At 42.6% G+C, this 19,383-nt stretch overlaps 1 protein-coding gene across 1 annotated transcript in view; it reads right to left on the bottom strand.

The window, feature by feature from the left end:
• APPL2 (adaptor protein, phosphotyrosine interacting with PH domain and leucine zipper 2) overlaps nucleotides 1–19,089 on the bottom strand; it is a 37,703-nt gene extending 18,614 nt beyond the window's left edge. The window contains exons 1-4 of the mRNA XM_086610280.1: nucleotides 19,036–19,089; nucleotides 13,969–14,067; nucleotides 3,531–3,590; nucleotides 2,952–3,023 (exon numbers count right to left, since the gene is read on the bottom strand). Coding sequence (XP_086466406.1) covers nucleotides 2,952–3,023; nucleotides 3,531–3,590; nucleotides 13,969–14,067; nucleotides 19,036–19,089 — 285 coding nt within the window. The remainder of the gene's footprint in view (nucleotides 1–2,951; nucleotides 3,024–3,530; nucleotides 3,591–13,968; nucleotides 14,068–19,035) is intronic.
• Between the last annotated feature and the right edge of the window lie 294 nt (nucleotides 19,090–19,383).

Below are 19,383 nucleotides of genomic sequence, written 5' to 3'. Positions count from 1 at the left end.
TTAGTAACCAGTCTTCATTAGTCTCTGCACCACAGAGTTACAGTCCCACCACCATGACTACGATCTCTTTCCATTCATGAGGGTTACCCGGGACACATTCGCAACAGGAGGCGACCACAATGAAAGGTCTCCATTCAAGTATTTTACCTTCAGAGCAGTTTCCCTTTCCTGTTTTTGTACACGTTTCTCCAGAATTCAGCACACGGAGACAAATTTTAAAGCACTCGTGTGACACTGTTTAGGACGAAGGCAAGGCTCTCATGCCTGCAGTGGCATGCTAAGATTATTAGATGGGTTCAGGTAGGACAACTCTCAATCGCACTGCTAGAGCGCCTGATACTACAAACTTGGAGTGCGCCACATGCTGACAGACATAAAATATCAAAAATAACCAAGTGGTTGGTGACAGCCAACATGGCTTCACTAGGGGCAAGTCATGCCTGACTAATTTAGTGGCCTTCTACGACAAAGCTACAGCACTGGTTGATGTGGGTAAAGCAACAGATGTCATTTTCCTGGACTTGTGCAAGGCGTTTGACACTATCCCACATGACATCCTCGTCTCTAAAATGGAGAGACACGGATTTGACAGATGGACCATTCAGTGGATAAAGAACTGGCTGGATGGTCGCACTCAAAGAGTTGTGGTCAATGGCGCAATGTCTACCTGGAGACCAGTGTCAAGCGGTGTCCCTCAGGGGTCTGCTCTGGGTCCAGTGCTGTTCAACATCTTTGTCAGCAACATGGATGACGGCATTGAGTGCACCCTCAGTAAGTTTGCCGATAACACCAAGCTGTGTGGTGCCGTGGACTCACTTGAGGGAAGAGATGCCATCCAGAGGGACCTTAACAGGCTTGAGAAATAGGCCAGTGCAAACTGCATGAGCTTCAACAAGTCAAAATGCAAGGTCCTTCACCTGGGTCAGGCCAATCCTAGGCACAAATACAAACTGGGCACAGAGTGGGTTGAGAGTAGCCCTGAAGAGAAGGATTTGGGGGTGTTTATAGATGAGAAGCTCCACATGAGCCGGCAGTGCGCTCATGCGGCCCAGAAGGCCAACCGCATCCTGGCATGTATCAAGAGAAGCGTGGTCAGCAGGTCAGGAGAGGTGATTGTCCCTCTTTACTCTGCTCTTGTGAGACTCCACCTTGAATACTGCGTCCAGTTCTCGTGTCCTCGCCATAAAAGAGACATAGATCTGTTAGAGCATGTTCAGAGGAGGGCCACAAAGATGATCCAGGGGCTGCAGCACCTCTGCTACGAGGACAGGTTGCAGGAGCTGGGTTTGTTCAGCCTTGAAAAGAGAAGACTTCGGGGGACCTAATAGCTGCCTTCCAATACCTGAAGGGAACCTACAGGAAGGCTGGGGAGGGACTTTTTACAAGAATGTCCACTGACAGGACAAGGGGAAATGGGTTTAAGTTGAAGGAAAACAGATTTAGATGAGATCTTCGGAAGAAATTCTTCAGTACGAGGGTGGTAAGACTTTGGAATAAATTGCCCAGAGAAGTTGTGGATGCCCCCTCCCTGGAGGTGTTCAAGGCCAAGTTGGACAGAGCCTTGAGTAGCCTGATCTAGTTGAGAGGCATCCCTGCCCATGACAGGGAGGTTGGATTTGATGATCTCTAAGGTGCCCTTCCAGCCTACGCCATTCTATGATTCTATGATATTCTGCCCACTTGCTCACAGTATTCTGGAGGCCTCTAGGCAGGGTGATGCAGGTAAAGATGATGTTGGTATTTCCCACTAGACAATATAAAACTAAACCAGGGCAATTCAACGCCTGAAGAACAGACAACTGAGAAATGGGTACAGGGGGTAGCTCACACACAGAACAGGAGTCTGAGGAATGGAGCAGGTTCCTGTGAGGGAAAACATGACTGACAGAACTGAATAGAGAGGCTTCTCAGCCTTCTGCTCCCAAATGGGATGGTTCTTTTGTACCTGGGAAGAAGAAAGTTCTTGTTTTGATTTATTCACAGTTCACATAGAAAAGTACAAGATTTGTGACAACAAATGCTCCTTTCAAGTTTCCCCTAAGAGCACGCGTGCACTGGGATAAGCCTAGGGAAAAGTTAACCTTTAGGATTCCTCTCATTATATTGTTAGAGTTATCTACGGGCTCTAAAATGTTTTACTTTTTTTTTCCCCATGACCCTCCTATCTCCTCTCCTCTCCCAAAGAGCAAACCTCAATACAGCCTTTTGCCTTCTTAATGAAAGTTGAAAGTAAGACTAATACCACCACTTTTCTGACAGCACAGCCCTGCTCACAACAGAAAAAGTGATGTGACAGACGATACTTAAGCAATAAGGACCTAGATACTAAGATTATATTGAAATATTATATAGGCAGGTCTAACAAAAGCATTTAGAAAGACTCCCAGTACTTAGCAGCAACCTAGAGAGAGTAGAAGTGTTCAGCACACACAGCTGTAGTACCTAACCTGCCTTCAGCAAGCATTTCTGCAGCCTCCCCCAGACACTCCTGGATTCTGCATAGTCTCACAGTAACTAAACTGCAACTTTACTAATTCACGGTCGCCCTACCCTCATCCCGGGCAAGTTTTGGCTCAAACTGCAGTGTTTGAAGCTTAAAACTGTAAATGTCATTTTAAAAAGGGAATTAAATTAAAAATGGCCCCAGTCTAGCTGAAACATGTCCTGTTTCAGTCTCTTTTCTAATACCCCTATTGAGGACGTTCAGCTTTGTGCCGAGGACAGCACGTGGGATGAAGCCACAGAAACAGCTCTAGTGCTCTGTAGAGCTAGAGAGATCACTGCGAAAGGCTGATACTGTACTTCTTTCCCCTCCCCAATTAAATGATTCCATATAAACCAGACACAATCTATCCTTCAGTGGGAAGGCTCAGAACCAAAAGGACAAAGACCAAAAGAAAAATCACCAATATTCTATACTGTAAAAATAGAATATTGGCAATTCAAATTACCTCATCCACAACTTTTGAAAAGTAATGAAGGGTGGATATCACTTCTTCATCTCCTTTACCTAAGGCAAAATGCTGAAAACAAAAACACACATTTGGTCCGTAAATCAATAAAAGCAAATATAAAATACAACATGTGTTTGACTACAAAGGTAATGAATACTCCTACAAAATGCAATAAAAGATAAAACTAAATGGAAAAACAGTAACTTATTAATACATATTCTTTTACCCTGCTCCCTTTGTTTTAGGTGAACGGATTTTGAATAACAAATAATTACTACTTATTATACTAATTTTGAAGTCATGGTCATACAATAGGAATAGACTAGTTTGTATCTTCAAAAATTTATGAACTCGCATTTTGCACTGTTTGTGTTTTTGTTTTGTTTTGTTTTTTTTTTTTTAAGATTTTCAGAAGTGATCTAACTCCCTTGAACATCATGGGGAATTTTACAACAGTCTTCATATGAAATCAAGTAAAGCAAATCCCCTAAGCAATTCTGGAAAACACATTCTTTACACAGATTTCTTTGCAAGTGCTGAGGCTGAAAAGAAATCAGAGGCATATGTTGAACATACCTGCTTTTCATAGGCAAGGAGCTGCTTTGAAAGCTGTTGTGTAGCAAGACACATTTCATTCTACAAACAAAAGTCACATGTTAATAGAAATAATGAAAGGTCTTCAGCTCTGCTGTTACTACTACTTTGTTACCAGCTTCTTGACTGAATCTGCAACTACTTACACAAACGTTCAGTTGTATGTAAACAACCAGTCCCAAAATACCTGCATAGAGAAGCAGTAATAACAGGTACACTTTGGACCTAATCAATACACGCTTTGTTTAACTACTTTGAATAGAGGTAGGATTTGGGGTTTGGTTTTGGGTTTGGTTTGGGTTTCCCGCCACCCCCAAAATAACAAAACTACAACAACCTCAAACACGTAAGCTGTCATATCAGCAAAAGAATGTTTTGTATTGGTTAATCATCTTTCTCCATAATCTACAGCAATAAAAAGAACCAGCAAATGTGCCTTCATATAATGCATTCATGCTCAGAAAATGTACTGATGTAGTTAAAGTGCTTTAAGTTGATAGAGGAGTACAAAACAGCACATACTTCTGCACTCTCATGACTAAACTAGCCAAAGAAAGTACACACATCCTTAAGACATGCTTATGCGAAGCAAGACTTGTTGGGAGGGTGTATAATTTTGCTTGACAGCTAGAAAAAACAGACAAGCATTTGGATATGTCAATCTTTACTCAATGTATTCCTAACACTAGTATATCAACTGCTCTGCTCTTGATTTTTTAACAATGACTTAAAACTAGAATAAAAGAAAAAGGGGTAGGGAGGAACTGGAATTTCTCTTAACCCCTGTCAGATCCTTCTCTTTCTCTCAGTAATGCAGAAAACTAATCACTTCTCATTTCATTTCATTTTAAACTTTAACATATCTATTCCTCTCTCCAAACACATAAGGCCATAGAGAGGTTGTAAAACTCAGAGCAATCTCTGAACTGCTTTAATAGCACCCTTTATGCTGGAGCTGGTACAGAAAACCACTAAAACTGGGACAGAGTTTGTGTGCTCTCTTGTTCTCCCTGTTGTCCTAAGCACGCAGAGCATGGCCCAGTTAACTATTTGGGCCGGAGATTCTGAAACACCCTTTGCTTTGGCCTGATGCCACCTCTGACATACTGCATTACAGCCTGGTGCTTCTGCACCACCTTGGCACGCCAAGAAGAAGGGTTAACATGGACAGCAAGGCCCAAACACTTAGCCATAGTCTTAAGTGTGCCCAAGTTCTCCGAGAGAACAGAGAAACGCAGACACAGCTTAGGTAACAGCAACTGTATGTAAACCCATGGCAGAAAAAAATGGGTGAGCTAATTCTTACCAACTTAAAACACTATGGTGATAATACTCACAGATGGCTGGAAATGGGAGAGCAGAGGCCTTCCAAAGTACAAACGAGGACTCAGAACTGAGTTAATCTGGCTCCAAACTTAGATCATGTGCACCCCATGACTGTTTTCACCTTACAGTGATGGATTAGTCCTGTTTCTTGTCTCAGACCAATTAGCAATGAGCATTACACTTTCACACAATAATAATACCAAGGATTCATGTAAGATTTGCAGGTTGGTTATGCAGATTGTGTAATTTTTAATATGAAAAAGCTTTATACAAACACTTGACGTTGAAATATTTCCCAAGCCAGTGGATGGAAAAGGATGTCATGCCTTATAATAAATTAAAAAACCCTGTTAAGGGCTCAGGCAATGATAGGAATGAGCCTTAACTGTCTGCCCTCAGGCTGTAAGAACACTCGAGAGACTTCACCACCTTCAAAGTGGGAGCTAACAAGCAATGACTTGATGACAGAAAAGATGAGACTCCTTGCATGTGGACTGATGACATTAAAAGGGTTTGTTTGTTTGTTTGTTTGTATGCATGTGGGAGGAGCCCAAAAATTAATTTAAGGTTATGAAAAGAAGCAGAGGTTCTCAGGCCTTGGATCTTTTTCATAAGCACAATCTCAAAGATAGAGCTGAGTAAGAACTGCAAGGAGACTAAGTCCCCCACACAGCAACTGTGATGCCATCTGACAGTCATACAGTTGGGTCAGGGTGAGAGAAATCTTTTGAAATAAACTGAGTGTTAGAAACATGCCCCTTTTTTTCCCTGTTTGTTTCAGTTCACTTATTCCTGCAAAGTCTGCAACTGTGTTGTCTGTTCTGAATTTGGGAAATAAACACTCCTGGCTTAAACTTGCTAACACTAAAAGAAGGTTCAGAATAACGGGTTAACACTAAAGGCACCCTTTTCCTTTGTGTTAGTCATCCTCAAAGCTTCTACCAGTTTAAAGACTACCAGATCCTCAATTTCCTCACCCAATATCCAAAGAGTAACAAAGGGCATCATCACTCATCTGAGTGGGACAGTCTGGGGATGGGCAATGTGAAGAGGTGCGTGAAAGAAGCACTTTCCAGTGATCACCACTCCCCACGAGAAGTCTCCAGTATGTGACAGGATAATGGGGGGAATAAATAAACCCTGAGGGTCTCAAAGGGTGTAAGTTAACAACATCATATCAAGTATATGATCAGGTGACAACAGTCACAGATAGACGCCAAGCAGACATTCATGGCATGCTACTCCAGGTACAGAGCAAATCGATGGAAGGGCCTGACATAAAATCTACTTCAGTATTTTGGGCTGATTTGGGGACAACAGCTCCACACAGCACTGATATCCCATTGTTGCCAGCCAGTCATATTTTTCATTTATAAGATAGGTTCTTTGTGTCAGAACACCGCAAACAAACTTGTTACTCAATCCTTGCCCATGTGGAAGAGTTAATCTGGGTCCTTCACGCTCTCTCCCAACCTCTGGCAGACTTTGCTTCCATCAGAGGTGCAAAATCATTCATCTTATCACTAGGAAAAAAACAAAACCAACAGCCAAACACACACACCACACACTCCCAAAGAGTTTGGAACAATTCGAATTAAGCTAGCAAATTGAAGCAGCCACATTGCATAAGGAACAGGAAGCAGGCAAAGCGCTCTGCTGACCTAGTGGTAATACTGCATTGCTAAGCACACTAATCTGGGAAAGTTTGGTTTAATCCTCCTCCCATTTCTTCCTAATCAGCCTTCTCCCCCTCCCCCAGTACTAATCAGTCTCAAGACTTAGAAGTTATTTGCATTGCTTCAACTGACAGATCCACTAAACCCAGGCAAATTATTTTTACAGGTTTTAATCTCTTTCCAAGACATTTTCCCATGGAATACAGTAACATTCCCTTCTTTTATCCTGAAGTGACTGAAAGTCAGTATACCACAGCAAAATAAAAGCTATGATACAATCCTGACTGCCTGCTCCACGTCTCTTTCACATTACCTTGACATTTTAGAATTTGTCAAGCCTTTATGGAGTGGGAGAGCTATTGAGGAGAGGATACATCAGGCAGCCACTCTGTAAAATCCTCAACAGAAATCCAAGTATACTAAATAAAGGCAAAATTAACCAGTACTGGGCCTTGCAAATACATTCATTTTCATGAGATTATTTTTCTTAACAGGGAAAACATCATTGCAGCATTCATGTAAAAAAGTATACTAGAAGGAAGGAAGGAAGGAAGGACTGTATGAAAATAGGTATCAAGCAATCAGTTGTGATTACAGATATCCTGACTATTTTTTTTTCTTTTTTAACCTTGGCTGGCATGCTAGGGCATGCTAGCCCTAGGAAAATATTTTTATAAAGTTCACTAACATCAGTTCACATAAGTAAAGTAATGGAAGTGGTGTCTTGAATCTAGCATGATTCTACCAGAAATGAAAAAAATAACATATTAAAAAACATTGTTTAATTCTCAAGTTATTTCAGTACCTTCAAATAAGTCAGCAAGAAAACGTCCAACTGTTATTTTCTGATCTAGTGCCAGAGTAAAGGCATGTGATTTTTCTGGGTTGATTCCACCTTCTTCATTATCACCTTTGTTCACCAAGCTGTTCATACCATCAGAAGAGAGCATGATTTTACTGTAACCTGTTTGTAATAAAATCTCCGTGCTGTTAACCATTTAGCAGAGAGGCCATCCACCCCTTTTTAGGGTCTCTTTCTGTATTTTACCAAAATAAGCTGAGGGCTAATACATTGCAGTCAGAAGATATTTCTATAGACAGTTGTCTAACAGACTCTAGATTTGAGGGCATGTAAAGGATTAAGTTGAGCTATAAATTAACTTCTAAATACCGAGAGCTATTCCAGCATGTCCAACTCCAATCTCAATATAATTAAGCTTTCTGCAAAGATGCTTTTCTGCTCCAGCTAAAGCTGGAGTTTTTAAAACTCTGCAAGTAACCAGCATATAGAACTGCCAAAGGCTTCTTCATTGTAAATAAGCAAGATACTGGTAAAGGTATTTATTTGCGCACCCTGTACGTGCCAAATAACACGTAAGGAAATTTGGCTTACATCTGGGAAAGCTTAATGCCTCATAAACGGGGGGAAAAATACAGGTAGGTGGCTGAAGGAGGAGGTCCATGAGGCAGTTGCAGCCTTCTCATTCTTTCAGAACAAGGGAACACATTTACCTTCAAAACCAGGCACAGTACAGCAAGAACTGGGTCTTGATACAATTGTTTTATGCAGCTCTGTCTGCAGGTACATGTCATCTTCCTACAAAATAGAGTTCTCCAGCAATCTAGTAAATGTTACAGTCCTACAGGTTTAGGTTTGCATACTAAATAGCTTGGAAACATGAACCCAAGGGTGAGAGAAGCTAAGCCTCATCAGGGTGCTCAAGCTGCTCAGCACTTTACAGGATCAGGCTAACATTTGGCTTGCCCTGCTGCTGATTCACAGCATGGCATTCAGTCCTCAAATGCGAACGGCTCAGCAAAGGATCATCTTCAAGAAACAGAAGACACTAGTCAAAACTCTGCTGTAAAACAGCAAAAGCAGCCACAGTAGGATGGGTAGTTCAGTAAGGAAAGAATCTCTCCAGTTTCTTGCAAAACAATTACTATCAGCAGGGCATCCATACATTTATGCCTCCTTGTGGTACTCAAATCTCCAGATCCTGCTTAGTGCAACGTTAACTTGCTTCCAGGCATGGTGACAACTCCAATTTCATAGGCAGCACTAAAACCAACTCCCATGGCTTTGTAAATATATTAGTTCTCATGTGATAATGCTCTGCTTACCGCTTTTAGCAACACATGGTGAATATGTCTCAGGAAGTGCACAGGTATACGATGCAAACTTACAATGAATATGGAACAATAATTTATATGGTATTTCACAGAAGTCAGTGCTGACAACTGTAATTTATTGCAAGTGTTTGTCCTGTCTAATACTCTATGTGGAACTGAAAGTTTACAAAACCCTAACTTAAACTTCGTTGTTTCAAAATGTTTTGGAAAAAAAAGTCTTATCATTTGAAAAGGCAGCACAATTGTTCCCTCAGACATTAGAAGAAAGCAACTGAAAGGAAAACTGTAGCAGTGCTTACCTGTTAGTTTGGCAAGAACTAACTTAACACTTGGGGTTAGCTATGCAACATAATAAATATGAAAATCCATGCATGCCCTAGAGAGCTTGACACCTATCTACTGTGTTATAGCCTCGTGAAGTCAATACATAGGAAGATGAAACAAGCAGCCCAGTTGAAAAATGCAGAGGTGTCATGAATTTGGGGAGAGAAATAACATTGGTATAAAGCACTACCCAAAAAGCTCTGGACAGAGATAAAGCTGGCCTGATACTCATGTAACGTGCTACATATAAACCAAACTATTCCATAATTGTCAAAAGTCTTCTTAAGAGTCTGGACATAAAAAGGCAGTGAGCCCCAGAAGTTGTTGCCCACGTGACTCTGGAATCACTAGGCAACTGTTCAGAGACACAGATGCTGAACAGAATTACACTTCATAATTCCCATGCTGTTCTCTCCCTGGATGGATTGATCAAGTCAACACGGGTTTCTTTTTCTTCCTCTTCTGCCATCACTGCTCTAGATGGCAAATCTAGACAGATTTGTCAGGAATAATGAGATGAAACCTCTTTCCAATGACAAAATACTGCGTCTTACTTTCCTCTAACCTGCTTAACTGTTCATCCCTTCTAATAGTCAGTAGAGACAAAACAATCTCATGAGTTTCTAACCGGCATTTTGTTTCAAGTGAAGATCCCAGCTGAGCCATTTCTATAGTATGATGATGAACTGAAGGTGATAGTAAAGTTCTGAAAATAATTTACTATGGCAGTGGGAAACCAGGAATGTAAACTGGAAAGCACACTTTGTTCATACACCACTGCAAAAGTCTCAGGATGAAACTTACGTAAATGAAGTTTTCTAACAGTCCCTGCTTGCTGTACTACATATTGCTCATGTAATAAAACGTCCAGAATCATGAACACAACATTCACAAAAATCAGATAGCAGTAATGCCAGATGCAGCATCAGCGCTTGCTTGCAAGGAGGAAGAACTACAAGAACAAACTTTGTAAGGAATATTTCCTCTGTGAGACCACTAACGTGATAACTACTCCAAGGTATCACAGCACAGATGGGAGAATTACAGCAGGAAGTACAATATGTACTCACAGAGATGTGGTTTATTTGATGAAGAAATATAAAAATGCTTCACTATGTTTACACACATGGGCTTGCCAGATCAACCAAACCTCACTCCTCAAGCACAGCTCATACATTTGGTTCCTGTGACTTCTCGTTAATCACAGCATCATACACTGCACCTGCCTTGTAGTATCACAGTCTCTTTTTCACTAAACAACTCCACGTGCAAAACAGAGTCACCACTCCGTCACATCTGGTGTGGGTGCCCAAAGAGGTGAGAGCACTGTCTGATCCTGCGCAGCAACAAGGGGCTTGTCATACACTGAAGGCCTTGCACCCAAAGGCCATCTGCTAGCAATACATCACCCAGCTGCCGCTTCGTGTCATGAGCCCTTCCACATCCAGTGGTTCCACCTGCCCCCGCAGCGTATCCACTGCAACACCTTGCAACGCCCCTACCTCGCCACAGAATGCTGCAGACCCCTCCTTCTGCTCTGGGGACAAAAGCAGTTTCAAGTCATTTCAAAGGTTTTACATCATTTACTGGGTGCATTCACTGGGATGGGATTCATCTCAACAATTGCCCTACTGTCGTTAGAAAAGTTACAGGCATGAAAAATGAAGTCCTACTCAAATATATGTAAGTCTGAAAAGTGAGGTACTCAGCACCGAGCAGAAATCGGTAGCTTAAAGGGGGAAAAGGAGCATTCGAAAAGATTCCTACTTTTCCAAGTGTTTCAAAAAAACACAGGCAAATATTTCTTTCTCACATTCTTTTCAAATGCACTGATCCAAGTGTTTAGAGCAGCTTGAGCTGTCAATTTACAACCTTACTGCTGCTTTGCACACAAAGCAGTATTTGGGGACAAATACATGCATATATCCACATGGATAATTAACAGCTTGTAGCTGGTACTAGTTGCTACTCCCCTGAGACTTTGCACTGCATCCATTCAGAACCAACAACTATTGTTATTTGATCACAAGCTAGAGTGGTTTGAATCACATGAAAATCTGAGTTTTCATCACAAGAAACACCAAACTTCCAGTAAAATTCTCTAGAAAATCTTGAAAATATGGTTAAGACAAACCTGGGAAATTTTAAAGTTCAGGATGTAGTTAAGAAGAAACAAGATTTACATTTTCGAAATTGTCCTAACTGTTTTGAGGGGGCATAAACCCTGATTTTTCAGTACTGCGGAGTGGTACCCCCACTGCTGTTTTGTCTGACTGCCAAGACTGTGACCGCAGCCATTTTTATGGGTGCGCAAACAGAACTGGTGCCATTGCTTCAAAGTAGGTCAGTAACTGTAACTCCTGTTTTACAGACAAGGAAATCAGAACAGGGATGACAATGACCTTGCAAAGACAAAATCTAAGTCAGGAAGATAAAAAGGTAAATTCAGAACCTGGCTTCTCACTAGTCTCCATTTTACACGCTACTAAATCTTCTCATTCCCTCTCAAAATGAAAAGGGTTGGTAGCACTTCCTAACACATTGCTAGTGAAGCCCAGACAATGTGTCTCCTAACAACACATCAGCAAAAGTTGATTTTCTCTCAAGTTGTGATTAAGCAGTAAAGAAATATTACACATAGATTTTTCTTCACTGTTCATTCATGTTCAGTGGGCAATTCAGCATTACACTTCCTTCTATGGCAACTGCAATCATAAAGTTTTGCAGTAAGGGGTATGCCTCTCAAAAACTGAGGGTGAGTTCAGTCAGAAAGGGTGTCTTCCTTGAAATATTCAGGACCAGTCTCTTAAAAGAATATATTGATATTTGCAAAACTCAGTAAACCTAGTCAGAAATCAATAGCCTATAAAACACTAACATTCTCTTGGGAATTAACCACTGTATATGGCTGACTTAATTATTTCCATTAATTTTTATTTAAAAACCAGAATTTTGTTCAAATTTTAGTGTGTTCTTTTAGGTCTTGTGCAAAAATATCAAGACTTTTCAAAGCATATACAGAATAAAAACCACAAAAAGTTTCAGTTTTCCACTTACATAACTAATATGACCTACTTATGCTTCCTTGTTACTGCACTGTCATTTTTTTGCCACTACTGGATCCCAAGAACACAAACCCAAACTGAAGTCATAACACGCAGTGATTCCCAAGGAAGCAGTAACACTAAGAGTGCTAAACGTTGAGCCAATGTCCTTGATAAAGTCCCTAACACTGGCCACTAAACCTGAATTTTCCTAATCCAATGGTAGTGCAGAGAGCCCTTCTCCACATCCTTACAAAGCTTGACGCCCCCCATCTCAAAATGGCATCAAACATCTGACGAAGCATTTCAAGGAACACATCCAATATTCATAAGTGACTGAATGTTTAGATCAAACTAAAGCAGGAAGTGTGCAGAAAGTGGACAAGAAACGCTGTTAAGATGAAGTAGCCTCAGTAGTACTGCAAAATACAGATGGGTAAATGCGCTTAGACAGTGACAAGAAAGAGGAAATATCATAACTGTGGGGCAACAGAAATGAAGAAGCCTAAAAACTGAGAGGGAAAGGAAGAGACAAACAAAAGCAGACAAAGCATTTTTTCCATGAATCACAGGCCAGAGTAATGGCTTCCTAAAATGCCATCCTAAAAAGGCATCAGCCAGGCAAAGGGACACGTAGTCCACAAGTTGGACACTTAATAATCAAGCCATATCTCTCCTCTGATTTCCCTCTTTCACCTATTTCAATCCTATCCACTCTTTGGTCTCAGATTTCTACCATCCAATGTGCCCAGACTCTTGCTATTCTTAAAGCTCAGTGACTGTACCCAAATGCCCATCATGGACTTTTAGTGCGGACTTCATGCCACCTCTCCACCCATTGGCTACACACTGTATTGCTTTCTAAGTATAAGCTCCACTGTAAGGCTCTGATTGCTCTGCATCTGCACAGGATCCAGGACATGAAGACTCTGAAGCTCTCCCAAGCTGGATCTGCCAGGTGGAGCTAGTTAGATCCTGGGCAGACGGCTTTTCCAAGTCACACTATTGGTCACCCGAAAGAGTAATCCCACCAAATGGACATACACTTGCAGTAACTTTATAGCTGAACTGATTCCTGGTAACATAAGAATCAGGCACTCAGTCTTCCAGTAAATTCAAAATACCCTCATTCTCATCATCTCTGTGTCCTCTGATTTACTGGTTTAAGAATAGAAAAGCTGTTGTTTCTAAGGGACTTAGGTGTCTAACCTACATAAATACTTGCAGAAGTTCCATGAACTACTGTGTACATCTTTAAAGACCTAGATATAGTATTTTGAAATATCTAGTTTTATGCACACGGGGATCCTAGCTTCACTGAAAATCACTCAGATGTAGAATATTTTCCAAAGCACTGGATACGATTTACCTTACAAGTTTTACTTTCAAATCTAGGTCATGTAAATGCTTTAGAAAGTGATTTGTTTGTTTTTTTTTTCCTGCTCTTGCTCCTATATTTTTCACACTGACTACTTTCAGTACTCAACTTCAGTATGACTCAAAGCATACATTCTCTCTGTAATCAATGGACACAGACAGCTCCCTCCACACAGTGAATCACAGCATTTAAGTTAGATGCCTAAAGTCAGCGTGAATACCTATCTGTGTATTGCGCCTACATTTAGGCAAGTAATTTTGTCAAGGCTGGCCTTCCAATGTACCATAAGGTAAAGACGTATCACAATTTTTCTTTTATTGTTTGGAGACAGACAAAGCAGGTAAGATGCTTCTCATGCATATGACTTTTCTGAACATCACGGCAGGAGGAGGCTGAGATATCTGATGGAAAACACCCACAACTCCTCTTAAACCACAAGAGGTGCAGGTACTTGCCAACTTGCATGCAAATAACAGCATCGTAATAGCAATTTATCTTCTACTGCACACAGAACAAAAGAAACACAAATGAAAAATTACCTGAGCACCATAGACTCGTTGCATTGCCTGAAGCAACTGGTTTGTATATTCAGTAAGGGTTCCTGCATCTTCTTCAAATACACTGAGCAAAGACCGAGTCTTGGATAAAAGAAAAAAAAGCAAACGGTTTTAGTTCTGATTAAAATACTAAAAAGAATCATAAACAACTGTAAACAGATGGCAGTAAAAAAAAATACAAAACAATCAGAAATAACAAGGCTTTAACTTAGCATGATTCTGTTTATTCAGAATCTCCAAACACGTAGAAATTAGTGCTTCTATTATGAACAGGTAAACTGAGGCGTAAGGAAGCTAAGTGATAAAATGCTATGGCCAAATCCTGACTCCCAGTCTCTTGCTCTAAATAGTAGACATTCCTTCCAACATAATCAGGAATGTACAAAATCCTGAATATCTGCCTGCTGACTACAGTAATCCAAACCACATTAAGGACTCTGGATCAAACACCACTGCTTGCTCACTTTACTTCTCTAATGTCAGACTGCATTAGAAGCGCTCCTTTCCGTGACACAATTTACAGAGTATTATTCACTCTCAACTGTCTTTCTTGAGCAACTCTTAAAGGGCCACTGCCAAAGCTAGCTGACGTAATGGGACCAAACAACTAAGTGTTCATCTATAACAACAGGCAGAGAAGCATACACCCACCCAGAGATACCCCATACTTTCTCCATTCTGCTAGCTCACGCTTGTTAGCAAGTGGGAGGGAAAAAGAGCGTAATGACCTGTGTTATCCTAAAAACGTGAATTCCCTTGGTTTGTTTTGGTGGAATCATCAGGAACAAAGAATTACGTTGCTGACACAGCTCCCGGGATGGGAAACAAAGATATCTCAGAATGCCAAGCTCTAGAATTCACTCCATCAAGACAATAACGAAAGAAGGAAAGCTGTCCCTTTAACAAAGTCATGATCCATCCTTAGTCTTAACTTTAGTAAATCCAATCTATTTGATGCTAACTGGCAATGTCTTTCCATCTGTACAGCTAATTTATATGACATTAATTAGTTTCATCTGCTTACATGAGAGGCACACATAAACTCCAGTACTTTAATAATTACATCAGTCCTGTAACAGAGCAAGCACTTTATCTGTCCTCCTGTTACAGGAGTCTCTAAGGTACCTGAAGTATCCAGGTTTGAATCTGCAAAATTTATTTCAAAGATTTAAGACAGTTTTAAGTTGCTCCACTATTTTAACAGAAGACACATTTCATTTCCTCAAGGCATTTATTCTTCTCTGCAAAACCCTCTGCCCAGATTTTATGTTTGTCCTGAAAAACACAAAATCAGCATCCTTCAAGAACTCTGTCCTAAGATTAACTACTTTTTCACCTCTGCCAAGAATTATCTTAGCCAGAAACTAGTGTTGCTCAGTGGTTAAAGTATATGACTTGGGAGTCAATCCTTGGGTTCTGTTCTAGACACCACATGGGAGCCCTTCCACACTTTGAGTAACTCAAAAGCTCTCAACATTTCAGTCTGCTAATGCACTAAGCTGCTACAATACCTCCTACCTTAGAGACACTAGCAGTCAATGCATTTGGGAAACTAGTTTGAGATCTTAGCACGTAAGGAGATACATAATACGAAGTACTGTTTTCAAATAAATGGAACATAAAAACCAAAGGACGGAGAGAAAGCCAAATCAATGAAATGGAAACCAAGAACCCAAACTTATAAAGGACCTTTGTGCAGAACTTCCCTACAAGGACAGTGGCATGATTTTGAGAGCTTTCCACACTAAGCTATTATTTCAGTAATTGAAAACACATTGCTTTTCAAAAATATCTGGTTTTAAATATTTTATCTTCAATGATGCATTAAAACAAACAAAACTAATGCCAGCAAACTATCTTCTATCTGTACAGTGCTTTTCTTCCCTGTTTTGTGTTACAATAGCACATGAAACGCACAGGGTTATGAAGATGGTTAAAAAAATAAATCTAGGGAAGGTAAAAATGGTAACACTTGACATAACGTTTATCAAGACAAATCTCCCGCCAAGACTAAAAAATTAAAAAGAGATTGCCCGAAGTAGGCTACAAATCACACATTTCTGCATCCTGGAAAAGGTTTCTAAACAGAAATGTCAGCCAGATTCCTAAGCCTTACTGAATTCTTACAGGTTCAGTTTTTCAGATGTCTAAATATGGGTTGAGACAGGACAGCTCCGGGAAATAATTTCTGAAAGTCTTGGCCTCAGTTATTAGCACATTGTTCAAAAATAATAAAAACAATAAATGATTCAAGCAGTTTGGAAGTTATTCTTGGAAACTTTTATATGGAAGAACACCATTTTAAATCACTGCAACAAAATACCACTATGTGTATGTTTTTGTTGTTGCCATTTTGACAAATTCTGGGATAGCCGCTAATGCTGCTGAAATAAACCAGTAATCCAGGCATTAAGCCTCACTATGAGGCCTCATTAATAGCACCATTATATTGAGTTTTGGAAATACACAAAAAAAAAAATTCTACTTTCATGTATTTCCCTTGGTTTTACCATGACTGCTTACATAAACTTCTCTCCTATTTTGTGGCCAAACATTTCAAAATTGAGACACTTCTTACGGCCTTTTTCAGTCACTGCTTGGAGACAAATCAAAGACAAAAGTATTGCTGGGGAGAGAGAAATCAAGTTTCAGAAAACTGATGAAGAAAAAACTTTGCCCTAATTCTCTTCTGTCTTGTATGTAATTTACATACTTTATACAGTTTACACAAAGTGAGATTATATTGTCATTTTATCATCTCTCTGCATTGCTGTGACTGCACAGGGCAGAGGAGAATCAGGTCACTTTATGCAGAAGTAAATGATCACATAAGTTCCATGCTGTAAGCTCTGTGGGATAAAGACTGACTTTTTGCTCTGATTTTGTAGCACCCAGCTCACAGAGGTGCCCTGTTGCACTGTGAAGCTAAAGCTCTCCCCAAGAAAAAAAGTAATAAAAATATAAAAGACTGGGAAAAAAATCTGTTTCCTTGCATGAAAAAAAATAAGTTTTTAGCAAGATTATAAAAATTAAGCAATGCCTCTCCTGCCCAAAGTTATAGGATTTGAACAAAAAGTGACAACTAAATCAAGCCAAAAACATCCTGCAAACTCTCAGCTTTATACACAGCCTGGTATTTCCAGTAATTGCAAAGGAGATGTTAACAACCTTCATCTCAGGTCAGAAGAAAGATGAAGACCTCTAAATTCAATTCAGTGCATTGTTCAGCTGCTTTCAGACAGTGCTACATTTTTAATCATTGAAGGAAGTGTTGGCTGAAGAAGTAAATGAGTTCACTTATCCTGCATGTCAAGTTCTTCAGTTCCAGAACGCGCTGGGGAGACTAATACTAAAAATGTTAATAACTGCTCAAAATAAATCTAGCACATTTTGGTAAACTGTGGAACACCGAACAATTCAGGTGGGCAAGGAACTCTGCAGATCACCTCATCCGAACTCCTGCTCAAAGCAGGTATGATTCTGACATTACATCAGGTTACTCAACACTTTTTCCAGTTGAGTTTCGAAAATCTCCAAAGATGGAGATTCCACATACGTCGTATCAAAGAGACAATGAAAATCATTCTTACTAGGGTTGGATTTCATGGAAACACAGGAAAACAGGATAAGAAGAGGTGATCAAGATGAGCCCCAAGACTCACTAAGTCCTGACAGGTGTGTGTCCAATCTTTCCTTCAAAACATCTCATGACAGACTCTGTAATACCTTTCAGCAATCTGCTCCACAGCTTACCTATTCATTCCTCCTGATCCATCAGCAGATGAGTTAGGATTACAACACAGGGCTACTTGGGAGCTGGACTCATGCTGATCCACCCTGCCCTCCCTTCTTCTTTGCCTGCTTCACCAATTACTTTTGTATGTCTGTGTGCACCACGCGTTGTCCTCAAACGCACCTTCCCTACCCCTCTGTGAAATGGCTACTCTTTCCCCTTCCCCTTATTTCTCTCTTCCCCCCAAACTTCCCTCCTTCCATCCTCCTTTCCCAGCTCTCGAGGTCTCACACCTCTCCGCTCCCTGAAACCACCACAACATCGCGTGTTCTTCGCTGTGGAGTCTCCACTGTCCTCAGGGGTCACTTCTGCAGCTGCGTCGCACCATGGCTCCCAGCACCGGAGCACTGGGCGCAGCACCGGGGTGAGGGGTTGGGAAGGAGAGGGCAGCAACCGCCTGTCCCTCGCTTCTCGGACTCCTTCTGAAGGAAGAAATCTTCGGCGGGATCCACCTCACCTCATCTATCCTCAAGGGAAGCCTCTGTGTCTGAACCACAGCCCTTGGGATCCCTCACACGTTGGGAGGAGCAGGCACGCTGGCGGTGACATTCCTTCAGCCCACTGTTGTCACCGGGGCCAGGTGACTCACCACACCCGAGCCTCCCTTTCCCTAAGGGACCTTGGAAGAAGCCAGGGCGCCGAGCCGTGCCCAGCTATCCTTCCTCAACACACCTCAGCTCTTCAGGGCAACCCCTATGGCCAGCCAGCGCACAGCCAGGTGGGACACCGTGAGGAAAAAGCCGAAGGAGGGGTTTCTCTGAGAGAGGTGAGGGGAAAGGGCGCGGTGCCCGGCCTCCTCGCCCCCTGCCCCTTCGCGCTGGGCTGCGGGCCTCTTCTCCGGAGGCCCCCAGGTGCAAACACAGCCTATTTTTTTCCCGACGGATGCCCCGTAGGAGACCAAAGCCTTCCGCCGACGCCACACGGGTGCCGTTTACCTGCTTCACAGCATCCCCGCTCCCTGACGGCTCCGACAGGCAAAGTCACCCTGACCCACTTCTCTGCCCGTGGGGAGCCCGCCCCGTCGCCCCGCCGCCCTGCCCTCCTGCCGACACCCCGCTCCCCGCCGCGGGACTGCTGCTCCCCGGCCCTCCCGAGGTTGTCAACCCCCCGCCGCCCCGGCCGGACGCGGCGGGCTGCCCGCCGGCACCGCCAGCTCAGGTGCGTCACATCGGCGGGCGGCCGGGCTCTTCCCCGGCAGCGGCCGCGGCGTGCCTGCGCCCCCCGCCCCAGCTGCGCCCCTGAAAACGGGCCGCTACCTGCGGGCTGTCCTGCAAAGCCTCTTCCAGGAGGAGTTTATCGACGGCAGGCATGTTGGCGCTGCGGCGCGGCTGGGCGCGGGTAGCCGGGTGCGCGGCGGACGCCCGCTGGCACGCCCCGGCGGCGGGGCTGGGCGGCGGTCCTCCCCGCGGGGGCGGCCGTGGCTCTCCGGGCGCAGCGGGGCACGGCGGGTGGCTGGCTCAGCTGGCGGGGTGGGGGTGGCAGGCCGGGGCCGCTCACTCCTCCCAGTTCCCGTCCACCGGAGGAAGCGAGTCACGGGGAGGGCAGGAGGCAGCGCGGCGGGCGGGGGGGGTGGCTTCCTGCCGCCATTAGCTCCTCGGGCAGGG

The sequence above is a fragment of the Tauraco erythrolophus genome, chromosome 4, assembly GCF_009769465.1.
Source record: "Tauraco erythrolophus isolate bTauEry1 chromosome 4, bTauEry1.pri, whole genome shotgun sequence".
Lineage (NCBI taxonomy): Eukaryota > Metazoa > Chordata > Aves > Musophagiformes > Musophagidae > Tauraco > Tauraco erythrolophus.
This window is presented reverse-complemented; position numbering and strand designations above follow the sequence as displayed.